Source organism: Setaria viridis, chromosome 5 (genome assembly GCF_005286985.2).
Source record: "Setaria viridis chromosome 5, Setaria_viridis_v4.0, whole genome shotgun sequence".
NCBI classification, from domain to species: Eukaryota; Viridiplantae; Streptophyta; class Magnoliopsida; order Poales; family Poaceae; genus Setaria; species Setaria viridis.
In genome coordinates this window covers 3,549,284-3,573,346 of record NC_048267.2, presented here as the reverse complement: position 1 = coordinate 3,573,346, position 24,063 = coordinate 3,549,284, and the positions used below count along the sequence as shown (strand labels likewise).

The window sequence follows — 24,063 nt, the reverse complement described above, 5'->3', positions numbered from 1 at the left end:
TTCTTTCCCCTAAATAAGGTTTTGGGGCAATTTTAAGGAGCTTTTGAAGTTGCTCTCAGGACGCTCGATGCTGCTCCTGCCTATCTCCTCGACGTGTGGCTGTTGCAGCGCTGGCCCACGTGCTGTCTTTGCGCACGGGAAAAATCGGCGCCTGCCTGCCTTCACGGATATTAACTATTTACCATCTTTACGGATGTCATTTTTTCAAAAACCATCCTAAAAATAGCACCTACATATTTGCCATCTAGAACGAAGCAATAAAATTATCATTCTTGCATACGTGGCGCGCCAGGTCATCAAGCCAGCGTGGATCGAGCATGGTAAATGACCATGATGCCCTCAACTTGCTCACGTTATCTGTTCCTTTCCCTCTCTCTTGACACTGACGCGTGGGACCCATATGTCAGGTCATCTTCAACCTCCAGATGCAGCCTCGCGTCCAGCCTGCCCGCGTCCTCTCCGGGGTTGGGGTGGGCCGGTAGCTCTCCGACGGGCTGAGCCTGACCGTAGTACTCCCCTCTGCTGCCTGTTTTTACACCGCTAGTCCTGTATCCATTTCTCTGTCGCCCCGTGTTGAACTCGGAACTTGGACGCATTGCAAAGGATCCTGACAGGATGCCGTTTGAAGCTTTTCTTTTACCCTGCCACTGGCACGCAGGATCGTTTTCCGTGAAAGAGCAGGAACGCCGTGGCGTGCAGCGTGCGTGGCAAGAGCTTGGGGTGAATGATCCTGGCACAGGACCGGTGTATCTCTCTCGTCTCTCCTCCATGTTATGTTCTGGCGCGTCAGCGTCAAGAGAGAGGGAAAGGAACAGATAACGTGAGCAAGTTGAGGGCATCATGGTAATTTACCATGCTTATCCACGCTGGCTTGATGACTTGGCGCGCCACGTATGCAAGAATAGCAATTTTGTTGCTTCATTTACGCGGAGATGGCAAATATGTAGGTGCCATTTTAAAGATATATAGCTTTTGAAGAGGTGACATTCGTAAGGATGACAAATAGTTAAATATCTCCGCAGGCGCTACCCTGTCGTGGGGGCCGTGCCAGCCGTCCCCACTGCTGCAGCCGGAGCCCCCTCCCTCCCCTGACGAGCCGCGCGACCCTCCTCCTGCCTCCTCCGACAAGCCATGCCACCCTCCCCTCGCTTCCTTCGCCGGCGAGCCGCCGCTCCCTCCTCCTACGAGACGCGATGCCCTCCCTCTACCCCCACTAGCGGACGCACTGCCCTCCCCCTCCCTCTGTTGGCAGGCCACGCCACGCTCTCCTCCCTGCCTCCCTTCCTCCGCCGACAGGGACGGTGCCGTTGGGTTCGGGGCCGCCGCGCCACCGGATCCACCGCCAGGGTGGAGCCAGCTAGTCACCCACCCCGCTGGGGAACGCCGGCTCGCTCTGTTGGGTCGTGCCGGCCAGGGCCCACGTCGACAGGATCGCTCGGGAGGCCTCCGTTGGGGTCGACCACGCTCGCACCGCTAGGGTCAGGGCCGGTCTGCCTTGCCGCCGTGGGAAAGCCAGCCGGCCATGCCGTGCCGCTTGGGGCCGCTGGCTAGCTCCGTCGGGGTCGCGCCGGCCGCATCTGCCACCGCCACGGCTAGGGCCGAGATGGCCGCGAGAGCTAGCCTAGCCACACCGTGCTTACCTCCTCTGCTGATGAAGCCGGGGCAACCTGCCGGCGCCACGCCTGCTTCCTCTGCCATCGGTGCCGGAGCCGAGGTGGCCGCGCCACGCCTGCCGTCTCCGCCGCCAGCGTGATGCTTATACGAGCGTGGCAGAGCGCGTCGTTCTTGCTAGTAGATAACAAGCTCGTCGAGATAATGCAGTTGAGCACTGCACAGGGATACGCCCATCCTACGCCCTGTTTGGATCCACCCAACTAAAGTTTAACTAACTAAAGTTTAGAAGCTTTCTTTTGGCTGGCTAAAGTTTATCTAGCTAAAGTTTAGCTAAGGGTGTTTGGATCCTCTAGCTAAATAGTAATTGAAAAGGTATATGTCTATCCAATCCCTCACTCCCACTTTAAACACTTTTCCCAAGGAAGGTGGATGGGCAATTTGGTCTTTTATCACTTTAGCTGCTAAGCAGGATTCAAATCTTTAGCCAGCTACAATTTAGCTTAATCCTGTTTGGATCCATAGCAACTAAACTTAGCCAGCTAAATTTTAGCTGGTGGATCCAGGGCCTTACTATTACTAATTTGAGACTCCTTTTGAAGTCTCCAGGTGAAACCATCTAGGATCCTAGGTGGACACCTTATAAAAAGAGAGAAATTCTCAAAAAAAGCAAAACATCTAGCCATCAATTAGTAGACTCAAATCATTACAACCATTGGATCTATTATGTTTTCTAAAAAATTACCCACCTATGCCATTATGAAAATAGTCTAAAGTAACCTCCTAAATATATATTCAAATTACCCACCTCTGCCATTATATAAAATAAACTAAACTAAAGTAACCCCCTAATCTTCATCAAAATTACCCACTTATGCTATTATAAACAATATTTAAAATACCCCTAGATTTGCAGCTAAATTTCCCACCACTAATACTTCAAAAACAATTTAAATTAATCCCTAAATTTACATCTATACTACCCGCATATGCTATTATTAAAAATAACATGAGGTAACCCTACATTCGAATCGAAATCACCTTAATTAAAAATATACACCGATATATGATTTTAAATCATCTATTTCTTACACTATTGGTATATTGGTATATGATATAATAATTAAGTTATATATGCATGATGTGTGTGACCATTTATAAATATATAGAGGAAGATATGAGAATATAGATTTCTGTGTTAAAAGTATAGCTCAAACTTAGGGTTTATTAAACAAATTAAATTCAAGCACATTATACAAAGTGAAAATTTAAATACTACAAATGTGGATGAAAAAGTTATAGAGTAATTACTAACTAAATCTATCAACAATCGGATGAAGATAATAACTATATATGTATATAAGTATTGTGTTTGAATATTAAACAAATGAGAGGTAGCTTAAAATTATAGAATGTGGCCTAACTTTTTTCTATTGTAGACTCCACATTAGTTCTCACGAGACACACTAGAAGGAAGATAAATCCTAAAAATTCTTATAAAAATTAAAAACATAAATTATGTAAACTCTAATAATCATAGTCATTAGTCTATTATATTTTCTAAAAAGTTACCCACCACTATTATTATAAAAATATTTAAAATAAATTATAAACCTATATCTAAATTATCGAGATCTATCATTAAAAAGATAATCTAAGATAATCTAAAGTAACCGCGTAAAATTACGCAATGCTAGAGTACTTCAAGCCACAGGCAATGGACCACCACCTCATAGTGCTCAAGCTGTATGGACCACCACCTCGTAGTGCTCAAGCTGTAGAGACGCCATCACCATCGCCATCGACGCATCTAGCATCCATGATGTCTAGCCTCTTGTGGAACTCCAACTGCCTTCTCCCTCAAGGCTGTTGAAGCATCTCTAAAAGCTACATTATTGGGCGTCTAGTCTGGTGCATGAGTGCTTCTCCAGTCCATATTGGAGCACATATTCAGTACCTAACACTCAGCATCAATTAATAAAGGGCTTTGCCCAGATGCGTGTTTGAACTTCGATTGCAGCCACCAGACAGTGCTCGGTTGCCTCTTGAAAACTTTTCGGAAATTCCGTTTAAACCTATATATATTGTTAATGATTGGATTGATGATGGAAGCTTCAACCTCTCCCGTTTTCTTTAGTTTCCTTGTATCATATGGTGAATTGCAAAGAACAATATAACTAAATTCCAAAGTGACTTCAGGACGAGAAACTGATTAGGATATACATATATAAACTGAGGTGCTGGTTTGTAGAACGGTAGTGCAAATGGAAAGGGAATCAGATTACGATGTATCTGCTGCTGTAACAGTGTTAATGTTCTTTGTTTGGTTGTCACGGTAATAACGTATGTTTCTTCCTTCATTTGATTTGCGAAAATCAAACATAATTGGAATAAGAACGACGGAAGAAGAAAAGATTCTGATTCATTCCATCTGACATCAAGAGAAACTCAACTGATGATTTTTTATAATGGAACTTTCTTATTAATTTCAAAGTTCTTACATCGAGCTGGCAAAAAAACAGCCTTACAAAAGAAATACAAAGAAACTAACACACTAATGATACTTAATTTGATAACTAGACTGCCGCCCATGTGCCCAGATAAAAAAAAACACCTTGGTCACATGCACTAAACGTTGCGATGCAGCAGATTACAGCGTATCTGCTGCTGTAACAGTGTTATCTTCCTTGATATAACCCAAGGGAATAAGTATATTTTCGTTTTCTATGTTAGTTTCCTTGTTAAGTATGAGTGAGTCCACTAGTTACCTTGTAATAAGAACCTCTGTAAGACCTTGATTTCTTCTTCTCCTTTAAGGTCCTGTTTGAATTCCATTTTAATAATTATAATTTAAATATAAACTAATTAAGTTAATATAGTTATATCCCTTTTCCCGTGGAGCTGGGATCTCTAACCCCTCTCGATTATTTTCTAAACCATATCAAACATCGGATTAGGTCTAACCACTCCTCATCCACTTGCGTGCCCTGAGCATACCTTACTCGATGTTTTCTCTTGTTGTGACCTCTGATAACTAATAAGTATACACGTATCGCCAAGAGCCAAACGTGGCGCTTGGACAGAGATCCTGGCTCGATTATCTAGCGATGGGCCACGGAAGACGACAGGACGAAGAGGCGGACTGCACCGCGGCGCTGCTGCTGTCCGGCGACACAGGGAAGCAAGAGCGAGAGGAGAGGTGTGATCCATGGAGGAGGGTGTGGGAGGAGTCGAAGAAGCTGTGGGAGATCGTGGGGCCGGCCATCTTCACCCGCACCGTCACCTACAGCCTCAACGTCATCATGCAGGCCTTCGCCGGACACCTCGGCGACCTCGAGCTCGCCTCCGTCTCCTTCGCCTGCACCGTCCTGGCCGGCTTCAACTATGGTCTAATGGTGCGTTCGTGATGCGTTTGCTTTGTTTCTTCCTTTCATCCTTATATTGTCACCTTCCTTCGCTGCCGAATCATAGTAAGTGTTCAGATGGTTTGGATACAAATCTGGTGCGTATTTGGAATGTGATTTAGACTGGCAAGAGCGTAGATTCAGAGATAGAACAGTATGGGATAGCACAGCACGCCAAGGCATTGCTATTCTGCTGATCGGCTCCATCCTATCCTGTCGCTTTGCAGCAGATGTTAAGAGTAAGAATAAATGGCCATGAGCTACGCGCTGTGTTCGGGGTGTGGCCTTCAGTCCCTGCACAAAAAAAAAAAAGGAGTGTTTCTGGTGTGGTGGTGAGAAAGACAGAGTAGCTCTGTTTTCATGAAGAAAACGCTAAATTGCGTCCTGATTTTCTAATTGAATACGGACTGGGGCTAAATCCCCGGAATTCTTTTTTAAAACAATTTCAATTATTACTGACCTTGAGACTACTCACTGAGAGTAACCTTACGAAGCCTCATGGTCTGTCAGTATTGTGCATTTGTGCTCTTTCACTTGTTAAAAGTTGTGTTGATGTGATATGAACGTGCAGCTTGGCATGGCGAGCGCGCTGGAGACACTCTGCGGCCAGGCGTACGGCGCGAAGAAGTACCACATGATGGGGGTGTACATGCAGCGTTCATGGATCGTTCTCTTGGTGTGCGCCGTGCTGCTGACACCGATGTACTTCTTCGCCGAGGACGTCCTCCTGCTAACGGGGCAGCCACCGGAGCTGTCGGCCATGGCGGGGCAGGTCTCCGTATGGTTCATCCCTCTGCACTTCTCCCTTGCCTTCCTCTTCCCGCTGCAACGATTCTTGCAGTGCCAGAGGAAGAACCTCGTCAACGCCGTCGCGGCCGCCGCGGCGCTCTGCATCCACCTCTTCATCAGCTGGCTTTTCGTCTCTAAGCTCCAGTTCGGGCTCGTCGGCGTCGCGCTCACGCTCGGCTTCTCGTGGTGGGCGATCACCGTGATGCTTTTCGTCTATGTCACGTGCGGCGGTTGCCCGGAGACTTGGCATGGCTTCACGGTGGAGGCGTTCGCCGGATTGGGGGAGTTCGTCAAGCTGTCAGCTGCCTCTGGTGTCATGCTCTGGTACGTTATGTGTAGTACTTCAGTATTTTGTTTAGTTTGATCATCTTCTGTTGTAATCCTGCAATGCTTTCCTAATAATGAAGTTATTTGGGACGTACGATGTGTGCAGCTTGGAGAACTGGTACTATAGGATACTGATCCTGCTGACCGGAAACCTCAAGAACGCAGCGGTTGCGGTGGATGCCCTCTCCATTTGGTAAGTTTTCTTCGTCTAATTGAGCTTCATGACTGCTAAGAGTATACACCTAAATAATGTGTTTTTTTGCTAATAATGTGGTAATGACCATAGATTGTTAATTTTCCTCTATGCAGCATGAATATTAATGGATGGGAGATGATGATTCCACTGGCATTTTTCGCGGGAACCGGGTAATTTCTTTTATTACAAGGGCAGCGCATATGTAGGCACACTACCGCGTGCACACACCATAGGCCACACTGGGCAGCCTTCTCCTTATACTTGCACTTTTCTAGATTCATAAATGTTATTATGCATCTAGACATACACATGAACTTAAAAAAGCTAAAACGTCCTACGAATTGGAATGGAGGAAGTACATAAAGAACAACCCTACAGCCTAATGGACTAGTGAATTGAAGTACTTCTTTTTTCAATTGAAGTAGCAAATTGAAGCACATATGCCTTCTATTAACTAGAAAAATACCAAACTGAAGCGGTTTAATAATGGAGTTTATAGACTTGTAGAAATGCTAATTTTGGGTTAACATTGGTCATTTGTTGCAGAGTTCGTGTGGCCAATGAGCTCGGTGCAGGCAACGGGAAGGGTGCCAAGTTCGCGGCCACTGTATCATCCACGACCTCGCTGGTGATCGGGCTCTTCTTCTGGGTGTTGATCATGGGCCTCCACGACAAGATCGCCCTCATCTTCACCACCAGTGCTGTCGTACTGGATGCCGTCAATAAGCTCTCGCTCCTGCTGGCCTTCACCATACTCCTCAACAGCATACAGCCTGTCCTCTCAGGTGAGTGAGAAGCAACTCTGCTGCCCTCTACTCTACGGCGGCCCAAATTGAAATTATGTGTGCCACATAGGAATTTCAAGAGAAGTGGTTGCACTCATGCATGAAACTGAAAAGGAAAATTAAAAAAAAAATAGAAGGTGCAGAAATCTTAGACCTCCTTTGGAACATAGGAATGTCGGAGGATTCAATTTATATTTATATAGAAACCATTGAGAACTTTTGGAACAAATAAAGGATTGAAATCCATCAAAATCAGTCAAAATTCCTAAGGAATTTCCCGGGCAAGGACAACATGTATTTTCTTTTAAGATTACTAAGAATCGTGTGTTCCAAGCTGTGCTCACAGCAGATTTTGCTCCCTAACCAAAACATGGTGTTATACCTCAGGTGTGGCTGTTGGGTCGGGATGGCAATCCACGGTGGCCTACATCAACATCGGCTGCTATTACATCATCGGCATACCCATGGGCATCCTCCTTGGATGGCTCTTCCATCTTGGCGTGCTGGTACCGTTTGAACCGTGTCGGGCACCTGCTGCTGCTCACATTGATCATGACCGGACCTAACATTTCCCGGTCGAATCTTGTGTACGTGCAGGGGATCTGGGCAGGCATGATCGGCGGAACCGCGGTCCAGACGCTCATCCTGGCCGTCATAACTGTCCGCTGCGACTGGGAGAAGGAGGTGCCAAATTTTCAGATGTTTCATCGTTTCCATTTTCTGGTTTGAGTGCCAATGCGCTAACCATTGGTGTGTGTTTTGGCGCAGGCCATGATCGCGATGGACAAGTTGTCGCAGGTCCAGTGAGCTGTGAGGATCGAATCGATCAATTCCAGACATACATAAGTTACCAATTATGGTCATTTTCCCCCCTTCTACCGAGAATCTGGAACCCTCACGAGCTCACACGAAATTGTAGAGAAATGGTAGTCACCTGATTTTGACACCGTTCCAAATTGTAGATCGTTTTAACTTTTCTAAATTGATAGATATTATTATGCACTTAGACACACACTATATCATAGATACTTAATAGTATCTATGAATTAAAAAAATCTAAAATGACCTACAATTTGGAACGAATGGAGTATAAATTTGTCGCCTACAATTTGGAACGGATGGAGTATAAATTTGTCGCATTATTCACTCTGGATCCGATCCATGCGTGGTATATCAGGGGGTGTTTGGGAGACGGAGCCCGTCATATCATGTTTGGACACTAATTAGCAGTATTAAATATAGACTAATTATAAAACTAATTGTACAACCTCAGGCTAAATCGCGAGACGAATCTATTAAGCCCAATTATTTCATGATTTGATAATGTTATGCTACAGTAACCATTCGCTAATAATAAATTAATTAGGCTTAATAGATTCATCTCGCGATTTAGCTTAGGGGTTCTGCTATTAGTTTTGTAATTAGCTCATGTTTAGTCCTCCTAATTAGGATCCGAATATCCGATGTGACATGGTTAAAGTTTAGATCTGGTATCGAAAAGAGGCTTAATCGAGGCGTCGCTTAATCGAGGTGTCTGCTTTCGGATCCCTTAACTGCTGTTGACTGGAACAGCAGTTGGATGTCTGGTCGGGGAAGCAGAAGCAGGCGGCGGTTGCGGCGGCGAGATCCATGACGTGACCGAATGGGCAAGGTCGACGCATGCAACAATGGTTTTCAGGGTGACGATGATGCGCAGCACGAAAAAGATCCAGGAATTAGGGCGGGTTTAAATACGCAAAAGCACGTGCAGCGTGCACCGCGCGACCGTATAGCGAGGGAGTTTCAATAGCAGTAGGATGGAGTCCAGTGTCCAGTTTGTTGCTAAGGTTGAAAATCGAGGTGGAAATTGGACTTTTCCGGTTTTCCCAAACAAAAATATCAAATTTGTTCGTGTGAAATTCATTCACTGATTACCGAACTTTGTGGCAGCTTCTCTATTCGTGTGCTTGCGATCATGGCCTGCCAATAGCACCATGCTAGAGTCATCAGTGGCCACATGAGCACTGAAAACCAGAATCACCAAAAAAATCATCGTTTCGACAAAAACGCTCACCTCTTTTTGGCAATACTCTTGTACAGGCATCATAGAAATAAAAAAAATAAGCCCCTCTTTTTTAATAAGAAAAACAAAAGCAATAGCATGTCGAGGCGTTCTTTTTTTATATAATGGAAGCTTTATTTATTTTCAAGTGTATCACATTGAGTGGATACAAACTCTTGAAATGCTCTTGGCCTCTAAGTAGCAGGATGTGCAAAACCTAAATAAAAAAGACGAAGCATATCCCAATCATTCTATTGACAAGCAATCCTTAGATTAGACCAACGCCCATGTGTTTAGGTAAAAGAAATTCTTTGGCCACCCGCGCCAACAGTAGTGATGCTGTAGCAGCCAAGTCCTATGAGATCAACTTCTGTAAAATAGTTCATGTTGGGAGCACTCTTAGTTTTGTTAATCTTATCTTTTTTTGGTTACACCATTTTGTCCCAACCGTAAACTTTCACGCATTTCGTGGTCCCCTATCTAAATTTTAGCAGAGAGGTTTTTCTAGATAAATTTCTTTTAAAAAAGCTACGTAATAATTTGTCAAAAAATTATACAAACAATTTTTTCAAAAAATAAACATTTTTAAATGTTCTAGAAAAACAGTATAATACTTGCCGAAAAAACTAAAAAGAGGAAAAAATAATAAAAAGGGAGGAGAAAAGCGCCGAGTCTGTTTTTTTGTTTTTTTGGCCAAAACTGATGAACAAAAGTTTTGTGCGGGCAGGAGACCAGCAGTAGCAGGTCGCCCCAGAACTCCACGGCGGTGAGTCCAACTCACAAAGGCACCCGCTGCGCAGCCCAACCACCACCACCGTCAAACAGGTCCCTTCCGTTTCCGTCTCACCGCACCCGTCTGACCGTCCTCCCATCCTCCTCCCGAACTCCGTCGCGCCGCCCGCCTCCCACGGGAACCACCGCAGCGCCCCACCCGCGTCCCCGCTACCCGACCGGAAGGAACCGACCCGATCGGACGGGCGGGGGAAGCGGCGGCGCCTCCCGACCTCGCTTCCACCTCGCCTACCCGACCGGACCGGCGGCCCCCGTCGGAAGATGCAGGGCGGCGTCTCCGGATTCCGTAAGCCGCCACCGCGCCCCTTAAACCGCCGGAATTTCGCGTCTCTCGCATCTCGTGGTTGTGATTTTTTTTCCTGATCGAGACGGTGCGGGTGCCGTTGTCTTTTCCCTTTTGGTTGCAGAGAATGCGCCGGTGACGCGGGCGGTCGTCGTCGCCAGCGGCCTCCTCTCCGTCGTCTTCAGCGTGCAGCGCCGGGCCCGCGCCCTCGGCATCTCATACCAGGTGTGCTGAATCTCGCCGTCTCTGCTGCGCCCGCACTTAGGTTTCTCGAATCTGTGCACTCATCGAAACGCGGCTACCTGTCAGCGCTACATGGCGACTCTTTGATTTGGTTGTGTGGGCGGTCTATTGTGTCTAATTGCCGGGGTTGTAGCTGATGTGGTGCCCGTGGTACTTCGGATTGATGCTAGGTTTACTCTGTGCCTCTGTTGTGTTGGGGAAACAGTGGTAGGTGAAGTTTCATCTTTTGCAGCTTAAATTGGTAACTAGAGTTTCTGTATTGGGTTTGTTGCTGAAGTAACAGTAGTGGCTGATGATTATCGGTGGTCTTTAGCAGATGTGTAAGGACAGTGTTTGTGGGAGGACATGAATTATGCTGTGTGTCAAGAGTGAATTGATATGGAGGATCTAGAACACAAACAATTTGGATGGCTCAATTCGGATTTAGTAACCTTGGGTAAGACAATTTTGTAGCTGAGTTGGGAATAAGCTCAAATGGGAGGAGTTTGGGGGTTGCTTTTTTCCCCAAATGGACGGGTAACATGGTTGGTAAATGGTTTACACATTAGTTTACAGAAATTGGCAGTGAACTTTTATCAGCATAAAGTCAAAGCGAGGGATCTGTTTATCCTGCTATTGCGCACCTTAGGCCTGTTAAGAGTTAGATGAAAATGCACTAATTACACCACTTAAAGCTTGTGGACCTGATTATCAGTTAACTACCATTACCATGGTCAGCCACAGAAGATGTGAGAAGCCTATGTATGTGAGAAGATGTAACAGCGTTGCATGAGAGGTGATCCCTCACTTCGATATATTGCACCATACGTGTGCACTGTATGATTTTAGGATACACTTGTGATTACAGAAGTTAATTCATAAGCAGGTGGCATGTAGGTCATTATATCGATGTGTCAGAGGTCAGGGGGCCTTGAATTGCATCTTAGAATTACCCAGGCAATGTGAAACTGCTGTGTAAATTTGGGGTTAGATCTGCTACTTATTCTTAACTGTCAATGAGTAAATCTACAATTCATATCTCATGCCATGGCTTTGCCATGAAAACAATAACCTTAATTCTCAGTTGGGTGTGGCATGAAATTTCATTAGTTTGCCATATTCATGCCCTTGTGTTTCATATTCTTTTCTTTTTGTGAGAGAAGGATGGGGGAATTAATTTTAACAATCAAATTATAAATTTGTCCTTTGAGCTCCATCTGCTATTCTACTTTAATGCAATATGTTGGCTGTATCGTTTTTGTTACTTGTCTAATCAATGGCTGCTATCTTGTATCCTTTGTGTATAAGAAGTTTTATTGTTCTTAGATAAAATCTGAAATCAGTTATTTCTATCATTTATTTCAGGACATTATAACGAATTTCCGTTTATGGAAGATATTCCCAGCTGTATTTGCTTTTCAATCAACACCGGAGTTAATGTTTGGACTGTACCTTCTGTATTACTTCCGCGTGTTTGAGAGGCAGATAGGCTCTAACAAATACTCGGTAGGTACTTTACCTTTTGTAATTATATCTAGTCTAGGTGAAAATGAATAGACAGCACCAATAAGATGGTATAAGGAGTAAATTGTACCAGTAGTCCCATTAACTGGCATGCCTTACACTTCTGATGTTGAACTTGAGAACTTAGCTTCCTGGTCTGCGGACTTGAAAACTGGTCCAATGCTGTGTAAGTTCTCAAGTGCATGTTGCTACCTAAGTCTTAACACATGCAATGCAGTGTTGTTGCCAAATCAGTTTCAGTTTGCAAAAAATTCTGAAATAAGACTAGTTATGTACTTAACAATCAGAGAATAATGATATAATGTTCATTTTTTTCCATCTACTGTGCAGGTTTTTTGCTTGTTCACTATCACAGTGTCATCACTTCTTGAGATCCTGTCATTGGTTATCCTGAAAGGTACATATTGAGGAAATGAGGCAAAATACTACATAATGTCATTTGGTGTCATTTGAAATCATATATCTTTTAGTGCAGTTGACAGCTATGTGTTCTGCATACTTCCTAAATAACTCCCATTCACTCTAAAAAAGGACCTTCCATTCTCCTGTTCTCTGCAATCATTGTTATAATTAGTATTAGATAATCAGGACATGACCATTTTTAATTGCAAAAGGAAATATTATAGTATACGTCAAGTTTTGATAAGATATCAGTCGATATGTCACTATGTCATTAATGCAAAGCATCGTTTGGTACAATTGCAAGCTGTTTGGTTCACTGTGCTGTGCTGCAGTATGATGTGGACTCAAGCTAGCTATATGGAATCTTTATGAATTCCAAAGAAGTATTTTGGTTCATATTCCAAAAATGAGTTCAGATAGCTAAAATATTTCCAAAGATACTGCATTGAAAGTGCTCCTGCAGTTTGGAACGTGGCATTTGTGTTTTTTTTTCGGAGAAAGTGTAACTGTATTATCTAGAGAAGACATCAATTCTTTCCAGAAGACTTAGGTAAATTGTCTTCCCTGATTCTATAGGAACTAGGATAGAACTCTTGGTTGAATGTTCTTCACCGTTTTAGAGTAGCTAACTAATAATTGTGTTAGATAAGCTCTGCCTTCTGATAATTTCACATTGTTTCCTTGTTTGAAAATTTTATTTTTGATTAGTGGCTTAATACCATGCCTTATTTTCTTTCTGTGTTTCAAAATTTATCTTATGTCAGTTGATAGCATAATCATGTGCTCATGCACTTGTTGTTTCGTTCTCTTCCAGTTTTGAGTTGTTTTTTTGTCTCTTTTTTTCTTGCAGATACAAACTACATCAGCACTCTTGCATCAGGACCTTATGGCCTCATATTTGCCTCATTTGTTCCATTCTTTCTTGATATCCCGGTCACATCACGATTCCGTATTTTCGGCGTAAATTTCAGCGACAAATCATTCATTTACCTAGCTGGTCTTCAGGTCAGTCTCTTGTCATAAACCATAACTGGATTTCTCTGCTTTTCCATTTTTTTTTCCATTGAGAAATCACATCTTTTCTATTTCACCTGGCAGCTTCTTTTATCTTCTTGGAAGCGCTCCCTTATTCCTGGTATATTTGGTCTGGTTGCTGGCTCTCTATATCGCCTAAATGTGCTTGGCATCCGCAAAATGAAGGTTACTACAGATCTATTCTCCAGTTTGTACTTCTGCATTGTTGTACTACATTATTGCTTAATGTGACAGATTGCTGTTAACTATAGTTCACCTGCTGATATTGTTCTCTGATTCAGTCTCCTGTTATATATTCATGCCTAGAATAATTTATCATCTCATATTTGTGAATTACTGGATATGGAATCCAACCAAACTAATTACTAGCTTGCTTGTTACATGCTCTTCCATGGGTCCTATCAAGGAAATACCATATAACCCCTCATAAGGGATAGAAAAGAATTATGCGCAGCCAGTGAGTTAGTCAGGTGTCCACATAATTGTATTTCATTAACTCTGCATCTTGAGAACTGGTGGTTTACCTATTTATTTGTTACCCCTGTTCCCTAGTTTTTTATTTCTTTTTTCTTGTTGCAATCACCATTTACCCCAAGTGCAAAGACTACATATTCTTTGATATGCACTACATATCTTCTAGGATGAATAATCTGCTTTCAGTAAATCAGAGTTAAAACAGTTTTGCTGCTTGAACTGAAAGTAATTTAGGTAAATGAATGATAGATTGTTTATCCATTTACCTCTCTAACTGCAGGAGTTTCTCCTATGGAGACTGTAGACTGTAGGGTAGTGGTATGTTTAAGTGGAGCACTGTTCTTTTGAACTTATGAGGGTTAAGCTATGGGTCTTATGGATATTAATTTTTTCATTAGATTATTATCTAAGCTCGAAATTTCTTACTGCTGTTTTTGCTATGGGCTGTGTTCTTGCTAGTTACTATTTTTGTTGTGGATGCATAGAATTTTCTTTCCTGAAGTTCCTGCTTCTTGTACAGATCCCACAGGTTATTTCATCATTCTTTGCAAGATACTTTGCCCCTTCACCAGGAAGTACATCTCGTCCCTCCAGAAGTCTTGTCGGAAACACACCATCCCAAACAGGCCGTTCTGTTCAGGTTAGCTTCTGAAGTTTGTAGTTAATTTATACGCACATTGACCTTGGATCTAGAATCCAGATATAATTTAACATTCTAGAATCTTGTGGTGATTATTCATACATTTGACACAGTTTCCTGTTTTTATGAAGTGCATTTAAGCATTCTTTAACTGACTACTGTCATTGAAAGATTAATCATTTCTCTTTCTCGAATACATATGATCATCCATTACATATAAATGCCTAGTTATAAATGCAAGTTTGCCTTTATGATTCATTGGACTGGGATTATATTATTGGTAACTGATTTATTGGGTTTTTAGGTCCCATATTGATTATCTTGTGACATTGTTGTGCAATTATTCTTGTTCTGCTACCCATCGTTTTTGCATTATGAGGTGCAGTGTTCACCTAAATGCTAAACAGTTGGTCACCCATTGTTTAGCCAATTATCTGGCTAAAAGTCCATTTAAATGGGGTTGGCTGGCCACTTTGAAACAGCATTTAAATGGGGTTTGGGAGAATTTGATGGGAGGGGGGGGGGGGGGGGGGGGCATGAGATTCTTGTCAAGTTTGAATTGCTAAGCATTTTCATGGAAGAAAACAAATGGGCAGGTGTTGTTTAGTTGATCAGTATGTTGTGCATTACTGACTTAGTTTTCTTTCAAGCAGAATCAGTCATCAACTGGATTTGCACCTATCGTGGAACCTCCAGAGTCCTCTGTTGCTATGCTGGTCTCAATGGGCTTTGATGGCAATGACGCTAGACAGGCACTGATGAGAGCTAGAAATGACATCAATGTGGCAACAAACATCCTACTGGAAGCACAGTCTCGTTGAACTGACGTACTGCAACTTCGTTGGCAAGCCATTGACGACGGACTGGTTGCATTCCAAGATGAACAGACAAAATGACCACACGGACTACAGTTTCTACCATGATTTGGAGTTGTTTGATATCTCCTTCAAGGTTGACAGTTTAGGAAATCAACAAACATCCGCTGCAGTTAGCTTGATCGTGTCAATACTTAGATGCCTCCACCGTACAGACAGAATGTACTACTCCAAATTCAGCTTGTAGGATAGATGATACATACATTCATAGTGTAAAATTCATCAGAGGTTTACAGCTTTTGAAGATGAGATGTGGATCACGCTTAGTTACTTCATGTTGCCATTCATGTGTTTCAATGGATACGAGGGAATGCCATTGGGGCCTAATAAAATTTGAACACCTTAATGAACTCATGTGCCTTTTATAGTCGATGTGATTTAGGCTAGACAAATCGAATGAAATCTGGAGGCTAAAGCTGGTTCATGGATTTCTTGTCAATTTATTACTCACCCTGGGAAGTGGGGAACTACGAACCATAACATGCGCTCGACGGATTCCCTTGTATTCATTGGAACACATGGATGGCAGCATGAAGTAGTCATTGCTAGATTTAGGCGTTGCATAGTGAGTGTACTAGTACAAAAAGATATTACTGCTGAATGGCTCAGGCTGGGCAGTTTTAGATAACGTCGCATCAACAGAGATGATTATATCTGCCAAAAAAACAAATCATCGAGTTGCATATTGCACGTAAAGGATAGTAAAAATCAAACCGATACTTTAGGACAGCGGTCTAAGCACAAGGCTGCTTCCTTTCGTAATCAGGACGAACAGGGCGGAGCGCTTCTGAACACAACACAGAAGTCAGCATCAAAAGTCACGACAGAAGCTAGTTCAGGATACGCGTCGACCCGTGCTCTGCAGTCTGCATAATTGTCACCTCCACAGCCACCTTCTTGAGCCGTTCAGATAACCAACCGTGAAAGCGCAGCGCCCGCATCATTGTCAGCGCAGAGGGATGGATCTCTTCAAGGCTCGTGCGCCATCTCATCATCAATTCCTTTATCCTTGCACTTCTGCCTGATGAATTTCCGGTATACCTATACACAAAATGTTAGTTCACCAACCAAAGCACAACCAGACTAATGCCATGCCACTACAAATTTCCGGAAGGATAACAATGAAAGGCATCCATATACTGAAAATATACATAAATCTATTTATGCTAGCGACAGAATTATGTATCATTGCTTTGAAAGTCCATTCCAGTGAAGTCTGAATTCTTAACTCAAGAATAACAAGTACTAGAAGTCAGAAAACAAAGCCAAAACCAGAAAACTATAGCAAGGTCTAGGCATGAGGACTCGGAGAGCGTGAATTACATAAGCGATGTGGATAGTTCAGTATATACCTCACTAGCATCAGGTAACTCCTCAAATCCATTTGGCCGCCAGGTGCTGAGCGCGTAGCAGTTGCTGTGAACATCGACAGTTTCAAGTGCACCAGGAAGTGGCTCATCCTTAACGAAGTTGAGCCGGGGGGCAGCTTCTAAAGTTGAGATGCTTTAGTGATGGCAGGCGGCTGAGGCCATCCAGGGAACAAAGATGTTCGCAACATATAAATTGTAGCATTAGAAGTGAGGGCAGTTCGAATTGCAGGGAAAAGCACTTCCGATATTTCAGGTAACCAACTTTCAAGGTCTGAAGAAACTGCAAACCCAGCAATTTCAACTTGCTGCAAGACATAATTGATATTTCTGATACGAATTGGAGACGAGGAATGGAGTTTAAGTTTGGGCACCTCTCAATCGACAACCTGCGGAGCGAAGGGAAATCTCCATTCAACATGTCATACCAACCCTCTAGATTGTACATATCACACAGCTTCAGCGTCTCTAGCTTCGGGAAGTTCTTGCTATTGATGATGATGCCAGCGGCACAAAATTCAGAAGTTATCACTTGAACACCTCTAAGATTTTGAATGAACAGGCATCTGAGAACTGGAAGAGTGCCGAGAGTTGGGAGCTTCACACAATTATAGCAATTATCAAGTGTTATGGAGACTAGGTCGGACAGGGTATGATCTGCGATCCAGCTAGGGAACTTTAGACCGTAATAACCTTTAATATTCAGTTCTTCCAGGAAAAGATGGGGTTTGAGTGCATCAAGAACATGTTCTGCAGCATATATCCGGTCGTCGCTTTCAACATCTTCTCCACTGGGGCACCACTCCAGTGATAGTTTCTTAAGCTTCTTTGTAGCTAGGCAAGCTCCCTTTGCATCCTCCGCATTTTCAACATTATTCAGGCTTCGGATGTGAAGACACCCTTTCAGGCTATTCAGATGTGCTAGTTCAGAGAGTTTGCAATTCCACGAAACACCTCCTACAGTAAATGTTGTTAAAGTCTGGAGTTTTGTTAATTGCCCAATTCCAGGAGGTACATAAATCGTACCATGCTCTTTAGAAGCATCAAGATGATAAAGGCTAGTCAAATTCTTGATATCAATTGGCAGCTCCACAAGAAAAGCTGAATTTTGCAGCTCCAAAGTTTGCAAATTGAAAAGTTTGCATACCGAATTGGGAAGTCCTCTGAGGTTTGTGTTGTTCAATCCAAGAAAGCACAATGAAGTTACATAACCAATAGATTCTGGAAGTTCCCTTAGATCTGTTTGACTCAAATCCAAAGTCTTCAAACATTTAAAATTGTGAAAGAACTCATCAAGGGCCTTAACATCCATAACATGGAACTGACTATCAATAGATTCCAACTGAGATTTACAAACAAGTAAAAGCGTCCTCAGTTCTCTTAATTCGGTGAAAGAGCTGAAGTATATTTCTGAATCAAATTGTGTGGGAATAATTGATAAGTGATGAACATCTTGTGGTATGCAATGTAACTCATGATCATGTGCTCTGAAGAATTTGTTACCAGAAGCTGACGATGCAAGATGAGAAGAGAACTCATGCATCATATACCTTTGTTCATTGAGCTTACTAGAGGGACAACGGTCGAAGAATGATCTGCGCCATAACTCATCGAAGGCATCTTCCTAGTCGTCGTGTCCATCCTTTTCTCTTTCTGGTACAATGAATCCTTGCGACATCCAAAGCCTTAGTAACTTCGCTTTATTGTAAATATAGTCCTGTGGAAACATTGAGCAGTATAAAAAACACATCTTCTGGAAGCATCTCTCTAGCCTAAAATCTAATATTGCTAATATTAAGCTAGTTCTTTCCTTCATGGAAATTCTAGAAGAATTTCGAGATCTTACAGTCCCATAATGGAATTTCAAAGCCATTTTATCAGAAAAACTGATCGCTTCACTCCAACAGCAGAGGATATATTGGAAACAAAGGAGCAATATTACATGGGTCAAATTTGTAGATGAGGGGATGAAGTTTTTCCATGCGAATGCTACTATCAAACACAGGAGAAATTTTATCACTGCTCTAGAAGATTCTCAAGGTATACAACAGACAAGTCATCTTACTAAAGAAAAAAAAATCCTTTGGGATGCTACAAAGAACGACTAGGTACTTCTGAACCTTCTCTTATGTCTTTTACTCTTGATCAACTATTTCAAGCTGCAACCAATCTACATTGTCTAGAGGAGCCATTCACACAAGCTGAGATTGATGCTACCATTCAAGGTTTACCTTCAGATAAAGCTCCTGGACCTGATGGATTTAACACAGACTTTATTAAGAAGTGCTGGCCAATTCTTAGACAGGATTTTTATGACTTATGCTATGCTTTCCATTCTGGAGATGTTTGTTTACAGAGCATAAATGGTTCTTTCATCACTCTATTGCCTAAGGTGGAGGGAGCTTGCAAAGTTGCTGACTATAGACCCATATCATTGTTGAACATATCTATGAAGCTTTTGACAAAATTATTGGCTAATAGATTATAGAAAGTTATTATGGATCTTATTCATAAGAACCAATATGGTTTCATCAAAACTAGAACTATACAAGATTGCTTAGCATGGGCTTTTGAATATTTATACTTGTGTCACAGATCTAGAAGAGAGATAGTCATTCTTAAGATGGATTTTGAGAAGACCTTTGATAAAGTAGAGCACTCAGCTATGCTGGATATTATGAGGCATAAAGGTTTTGGTTCATCGTGGCAGACTTAGATGAAGTAAATCTTTACCTTAGGTACTTCTGCTGCCCTGCTACCTGGGAAAACTTTTCACTGCAAGCAAAAGAGGAGTCAGACAGGGAGATCCCCTCTCACCTCTATTGTTTGTGTTGGCAGCAGATCTCTTGCAAACTGTGATTAATGATGCCAAAACTCAAGGCTCTCTGACACTGCCAATACCTTTACTGCACAGTCAAGATTTTCCCATTATACAGTATGCTGATGATACTTTGATTATTATGGAAGCATGTCCAGACCAATTGCAGACTCTCAAAGATATCGTGCAGAGGTTTTCTGTATCCACAGGTCTTAAAGTAAACTATGCCAAATCAATGATGGTACCCATCAACATTTCATAGGAAAGACATATCCAGCTTTCACAGCATTTTGGCTATTCTAGAGGGAGCCTTCCCTTTACATACTTGGGTTTGCCATTGGGTACCACAAAACCTACTGTTGAGGAGTTCCTTCCTCTGGTTTCCAAATGCGAGAGAAGATTGTTAGTCACTTCCTCTTTTTTATCACAGGTAGGGAGGTTGCAACTTACAAATTTAGTCATCACAGCCCTACCAATGTTCCATATGTGTACTTTTCTCATACCAAAAATGATATACAAGCAGATTGATAAATACTGAAAACACTGCTTATGGAGAGGTTCAAATATTAATAACAAAGCTCCACCAAAGGCAGCTTGGACAATGGTCTGTGTTCCTAAAAAGCAAGGTGGTCTGGGTGTTTTTGAACATTAGAACACAGAATGAAGCTCTGCTTTTAAAGTATTGCCATAAGTTTTACAACAGGATGGATATCCCATGGGTGCATCTAGTATGGGAAAAATATTATTCTCATGGTCGCATCCCAAATCATATCAAGAAAGGGTCTTTCTGGTGGCGAGACTTGTTGAAACTTCTGAACAAATATAAAGATTTTTCAGTGGTACATGTCAATGATGGAAGAACCTGTTCTTTTTGGGAGAACATTTGGGAAGAACACATCCCAGCTCAGAATTATCCACAGTTATATTCTTACATCAAAAAACCTTTCATCTCACGCAGGCTGCTCATTTAGTGGATATACAACAGTTGTTTACTCTGCCTTTGTCAACACAAGCTTTCCATCAGTTAATTCAGTTGGCTGCAGCATTGGATAATTTGGTTCTTAACACAGATTATGACACATGGACTTATATCTGGGGTTCCTTTTTCTTCTCCTCATCAAGAGCATATAAGCATCTTTTAGGTTTCAGTCAGGTGCATCCAGTTTTCAGATGGTTTTGGAAGTCTAGATGCCAAAATAAGCATAGAGTGTTTTTTTGGTTAGCTCTCAAAGATATGCTATCTACAAGAAACATTCTAAGGAGGAAAATATGTTTCTACCATCTTATGATTGTGTGTTATGCACACAAGGTGTTGAGGAGGATTTATTTCATTTGTTGATTGGATGCCCTTTTGCACAACTGTGCTGGATTAACATTGGTTTGTTTGCCAATCTAGATCATGAGCCATATGTGGTCCTGGAAAGTTTCAAGGCACAGCTGCATGTTCCTTTCTTCATGGAGATTATTATCATTATGTCCTGGTGCATCTGCATCTGGATGGTCAGGAATGACTACATCTTTAAAGGCATTGCCCCATCATTATCAGCTTGTCTCCAGCATTTCAAATTCATCTTTGCTCAAGTTATGCTTCGAGTAAAAAGAGCCTTGGAAACCTCTCAACAGCGTTGTTAGATGTGTGCAGATCTCTGCATTACTCTCATGCAAATCATCCAAGACAAGCAAGAATTTCTTCCCAATAAGTTCTTCTCTCACTAATTCCTCGAGCTCATCTCTCTCTGAGCCTGCATGAGACACCAGTAAGTGATTCCACGACAGATCTGAGTAATCCCTCATAATCGCACACATCAGATAAGCACATCCATGATCTGGCTTCAAAGGATGTGCACATAGTGTTATCCCAATAAACAAGAGAAGCGAGAGTCGTCTTGCCGAGACCTTGAGCACCTACGATGCAGATGATGGTGAAACGCTTGTTGCTGGGGCCATGTGACATAATGAGCTCCATGATATCATGCTTTTCACTTGCCCTACTGACGATCGCTCCATGATTATTATCTACTCTGCTTATCGTCTCCTTATGCTTATCTTCTTCAACTACTTCTATGATCTCTTGCTTGTTGATGAATGAGGAGCTTGATGAGGTGGCGTTCATCTGCGCGGCCTTCTGAAGATACATGAACTGTTGCTGGTCAGCAGCTTCGGAGGCAGTGGCGGACCTGGGACTTGAATGGAGTCCGGGCAAATCACAAGGCAACTGCTGCTCTTCTCATCTCTGAAAGAACAGATAAACGGTAGATTTTGACTGCTAACCCTTGTGACTGTTGCACCAGAGCCTGGACAGGTGCCCAGGGTCGCCGGGCCCTGGGTCCGCCCCTGGTCGGAGGCGAGGGTAAGCCTCGAGGCCTTGTCAGGGCAGCTACGCAGAGCAAGCTCTTGGAGGCTAATAACACCACCCCTGGCGCTCTCCTGGGCGAGCGTGTCGCAGAAGGCGCGGTGGGTGATGAAGCTGTCCCTCCTGCGCGCGCGCACGGCGGCACGGCGAACCACTAGTCAGTCAACGGAACTGTAGGCACGAGCAGTCGAGGGAGTAATATATAGGGCACTTCAATCAGAACGGACCGGGAGAAGAGAGTGCCGCAGTCGCAGCGGTACTCGCGGGTGCCGCAGACCTTGGAGTGGGCCTTCCAGTCTGATTGCAGCGCGTAGCGCTTGTCGCACTTGTCGCACTTCCACTTCTTCTCGCCGTGCTTGCGGCAGTAGTGCTTCTTGATCCCGGTGAGTTCGACCAGCGCTCTGGACGGATCGTGGTGCACGCACGTCGGATCCGGGCATAGGTACACCCGGCGGCGCTGCGCCTGCAGCTGGTCCTTCTGCTTCAGCTTCCATGGCAGGTTGTGCCCGCACCGGTGCAGCTGCAGGTTCTGCTCCCGCTGGAACCCCTTGTTGCACAGCTCGCACACGAACCGGTTCGTCGCCAACCAACGAGCCCGCAACCCCCCTCCCCCTACCTTTCATCCTTTCCTCATTGCCGTTATTCCTCAGCGTCGCTCCTGGTCACCTCTGTGCAAGTCGCCACTCACCGGCGGGACAGCTCTTGCTCCGCGCCGGTGCACAACGCCGGCTTGCCAGCACAGATCCACCGGCGACCGAGCTGCCACTGTCACCGGCGTTGCCACTCGTGCTCACCGCCGCCAGATCCAAAGGCAAGTGTAATAATGCCTTACTTCAATCGCCATCCGTTCTCCTCAAAAATCATCTCCTTACTAATGTTTATTGATGCAATTCGTCGGTAGGGCGGCCTCATCTCTTCGGCGGGTGGTGTCCTGGCTCTTCTAGATGAAGGAGGCCCCCAACAAGAGAAACGCAGTGGGCAGACTCACAGACGATGTGCTTGTCGACATCCTTCGTCGCCTCCCCGCCCGGTCCTTGTGCTGCTGCAAGTGTGTCTGTCGCTCCTGGAAGCGAGTCATCTCCGACTCCTACCACCGTAAGGAGTTTTCCCAGACTGTCGCCGGCTTCTTCTATGGCAGCTGGTGGAACGGCACTCGCCACTTTACTAGCATCACCGATGAACGGCCCTCCTTGTCCTTCTTGCCCTTCCCCCTTGATAAAGTCCTGGTCTCATATTGCTACAGCAGCCTCATCTTCTGCTGGTGTGTTGGGCCTGATGGATTACGTCGCTATGTTGTCTGCAATCCGATGACCGAGAAATGGCTTGCACTGCCGCGTAGCATCCGTTCTGTTGGTCAGGCTCACTTGGGTTCGATCTGACAATGTCCTCACACTTACATGTGATTGAATTTGTGGAGGGTGCGTGTGCGTGCGTAGGTCCTCACACTTACATGTGATTGAATTTGTGGAGGTGGAGGGTGCGTGTGCGTGCGTAGGTGTGGAGATCTAGTCATCTAAAATTGCAGCATGGATATTTAAGGAATCTAAATGGGGCGAGGGTATTGTACTACGTTCAAAATCGAGAACTGTTTTCCTTAATGGTTTTATGCACATGCTTGACTACTCTGTGATAGTTGCTGTGGATATGGAGGGAAAGACATGCAGGACAATTCATAAACCATGTGGTGCTGAAATGTCCATCCATCAAGCTCAGGGTCACCTGTGTTTGTGTTGTGCTGATTTTCATAATATGTCTGAGCTTTTAGTGTCGATACTTGAAGACTATGGTACTAATAAATGGAGATTGAAGCATGTTTTGAACACGGAGGGGCTATTTGGACATATCAATATTCAAGTTGGTTCTGAGCTTTGTGATGCGGACTACAGAGTGATTACAGTTCACCCAGAATGGAATTTGATTTTCTTTGTTGGGGAGGATAGAACACTGATTGCATATGACATGGACCGCAGAAAGGTTCATGTCATCCATGCCCGTGTCATCCGCTTTCGTAAACCAAGAGGGCATCTCCATATGGACATGCCTTACTATCTTCCTTATGTTCCATTGTTCATGGACTCATTAGCAGAGCAGTAAAGGTTCATGTGCTGTATTTTGTCGTTACGAC

The 24,063-nt window shown here is 43.6% G+C and overlaps 3 protein-coding genes and 1 long non-coding RNA gene across 4 annotated transcripts; 3 read left to right on the top strand and 1 right to left on the bottom strand.

Moving 5' to 3' along the window:
* Window positions 1–4,593: 4,593 nt before the first annotated feature.
* On the top strand, window positions 4,594–8,258 carry LOC117854870 (protein DETOXIFICATION 27). The gene is made up of 8 exons (XM_034737128.2): window positions 4,594–5,006; window positions 5,587–6,128; window positions 6,238–6,324; window positions 6,441–6,497; window positions 6,874–7,112; window positions 7,500–7,618; window positions 7,710–7,796; window positions 7,881–8,258. The coding sequence occupies exons 1-8, from the start codon at window positions 4,719–4,721 to the stop codon at window positions 7,917–7,919; spliced, it is 1,458 nt and encodes a 485-aa protein (XP_034593019.1). The 5' UTR covers window positions 4,594–4,718; the 3' UTR covers window positions 7,920–8,258.
* Window positions 8,259–9,954: 1,696 nt separating this feature from the next.
* LOC117858192 (rhomboid-like protein 20) lies at window positions 9,955–15,670 on the top strand. The gene is made up of 8 exons (XM_034741213.2): window positions 9,955–10,231; window positions 10,353–10,453; window positions 11,816–11,956; window positions 12,305–12,371; window positions 13,227–13,381; window positions 13,475–13,576; window positions 14,406–14,525; window positions 15,179–15,670. The coding sequence occupies exons 1-8, from the start codon at window positions 10,207–10,209 to the stop codon at window positions 15,344–15,346; spliced, it is 879 nt and encodes a 292-aa protein (XP_034597104.1). The 5' UTR covers window positions 9,955–10,206; the 3' UTR covers window positions 15,347–15,670.
* Window positions 15,671–15,946: 276 nt separating this feature from the next.
* On the bottom strand, window positions 15,947–18,327 carry LOC117858193 (putative disease resistance protein RGA4). The gene is made up of 3 exons (XM_072293533.1): window positions 18,318–18,327; window positions 16,753–18,177; window positions 15,947–16,441 (listed from the first exon to the last, which is right to left on the bottom strand). Exons 1-2 carry the CDS (start codon window positions 18,325–18,327, stop codon window positions 16,862–16,864), a joined length of 1,326 nt encoding a protein of 441 aa, XP_072149634.1. The 3' UTR covers window positions 15,947–16,441; window positions 16,753–16,861.
* Window positions 18,328–20,936: 2,609 nt separating this feature from the next.
* On the top strand, window positions 20,937–23,548 carry LOC140222944 (uncharacterized). The gene is made up of 2 exons (XR_011898343.1): window positions 20,937–22,749; window positions 22,840–23,548. It is a non-coding gene; the product is annotated as an uncharacterized lncRNA (long non-coding RNA).
* Window positions 23,549–24,063: the final 515 nt, after the last annotated feature.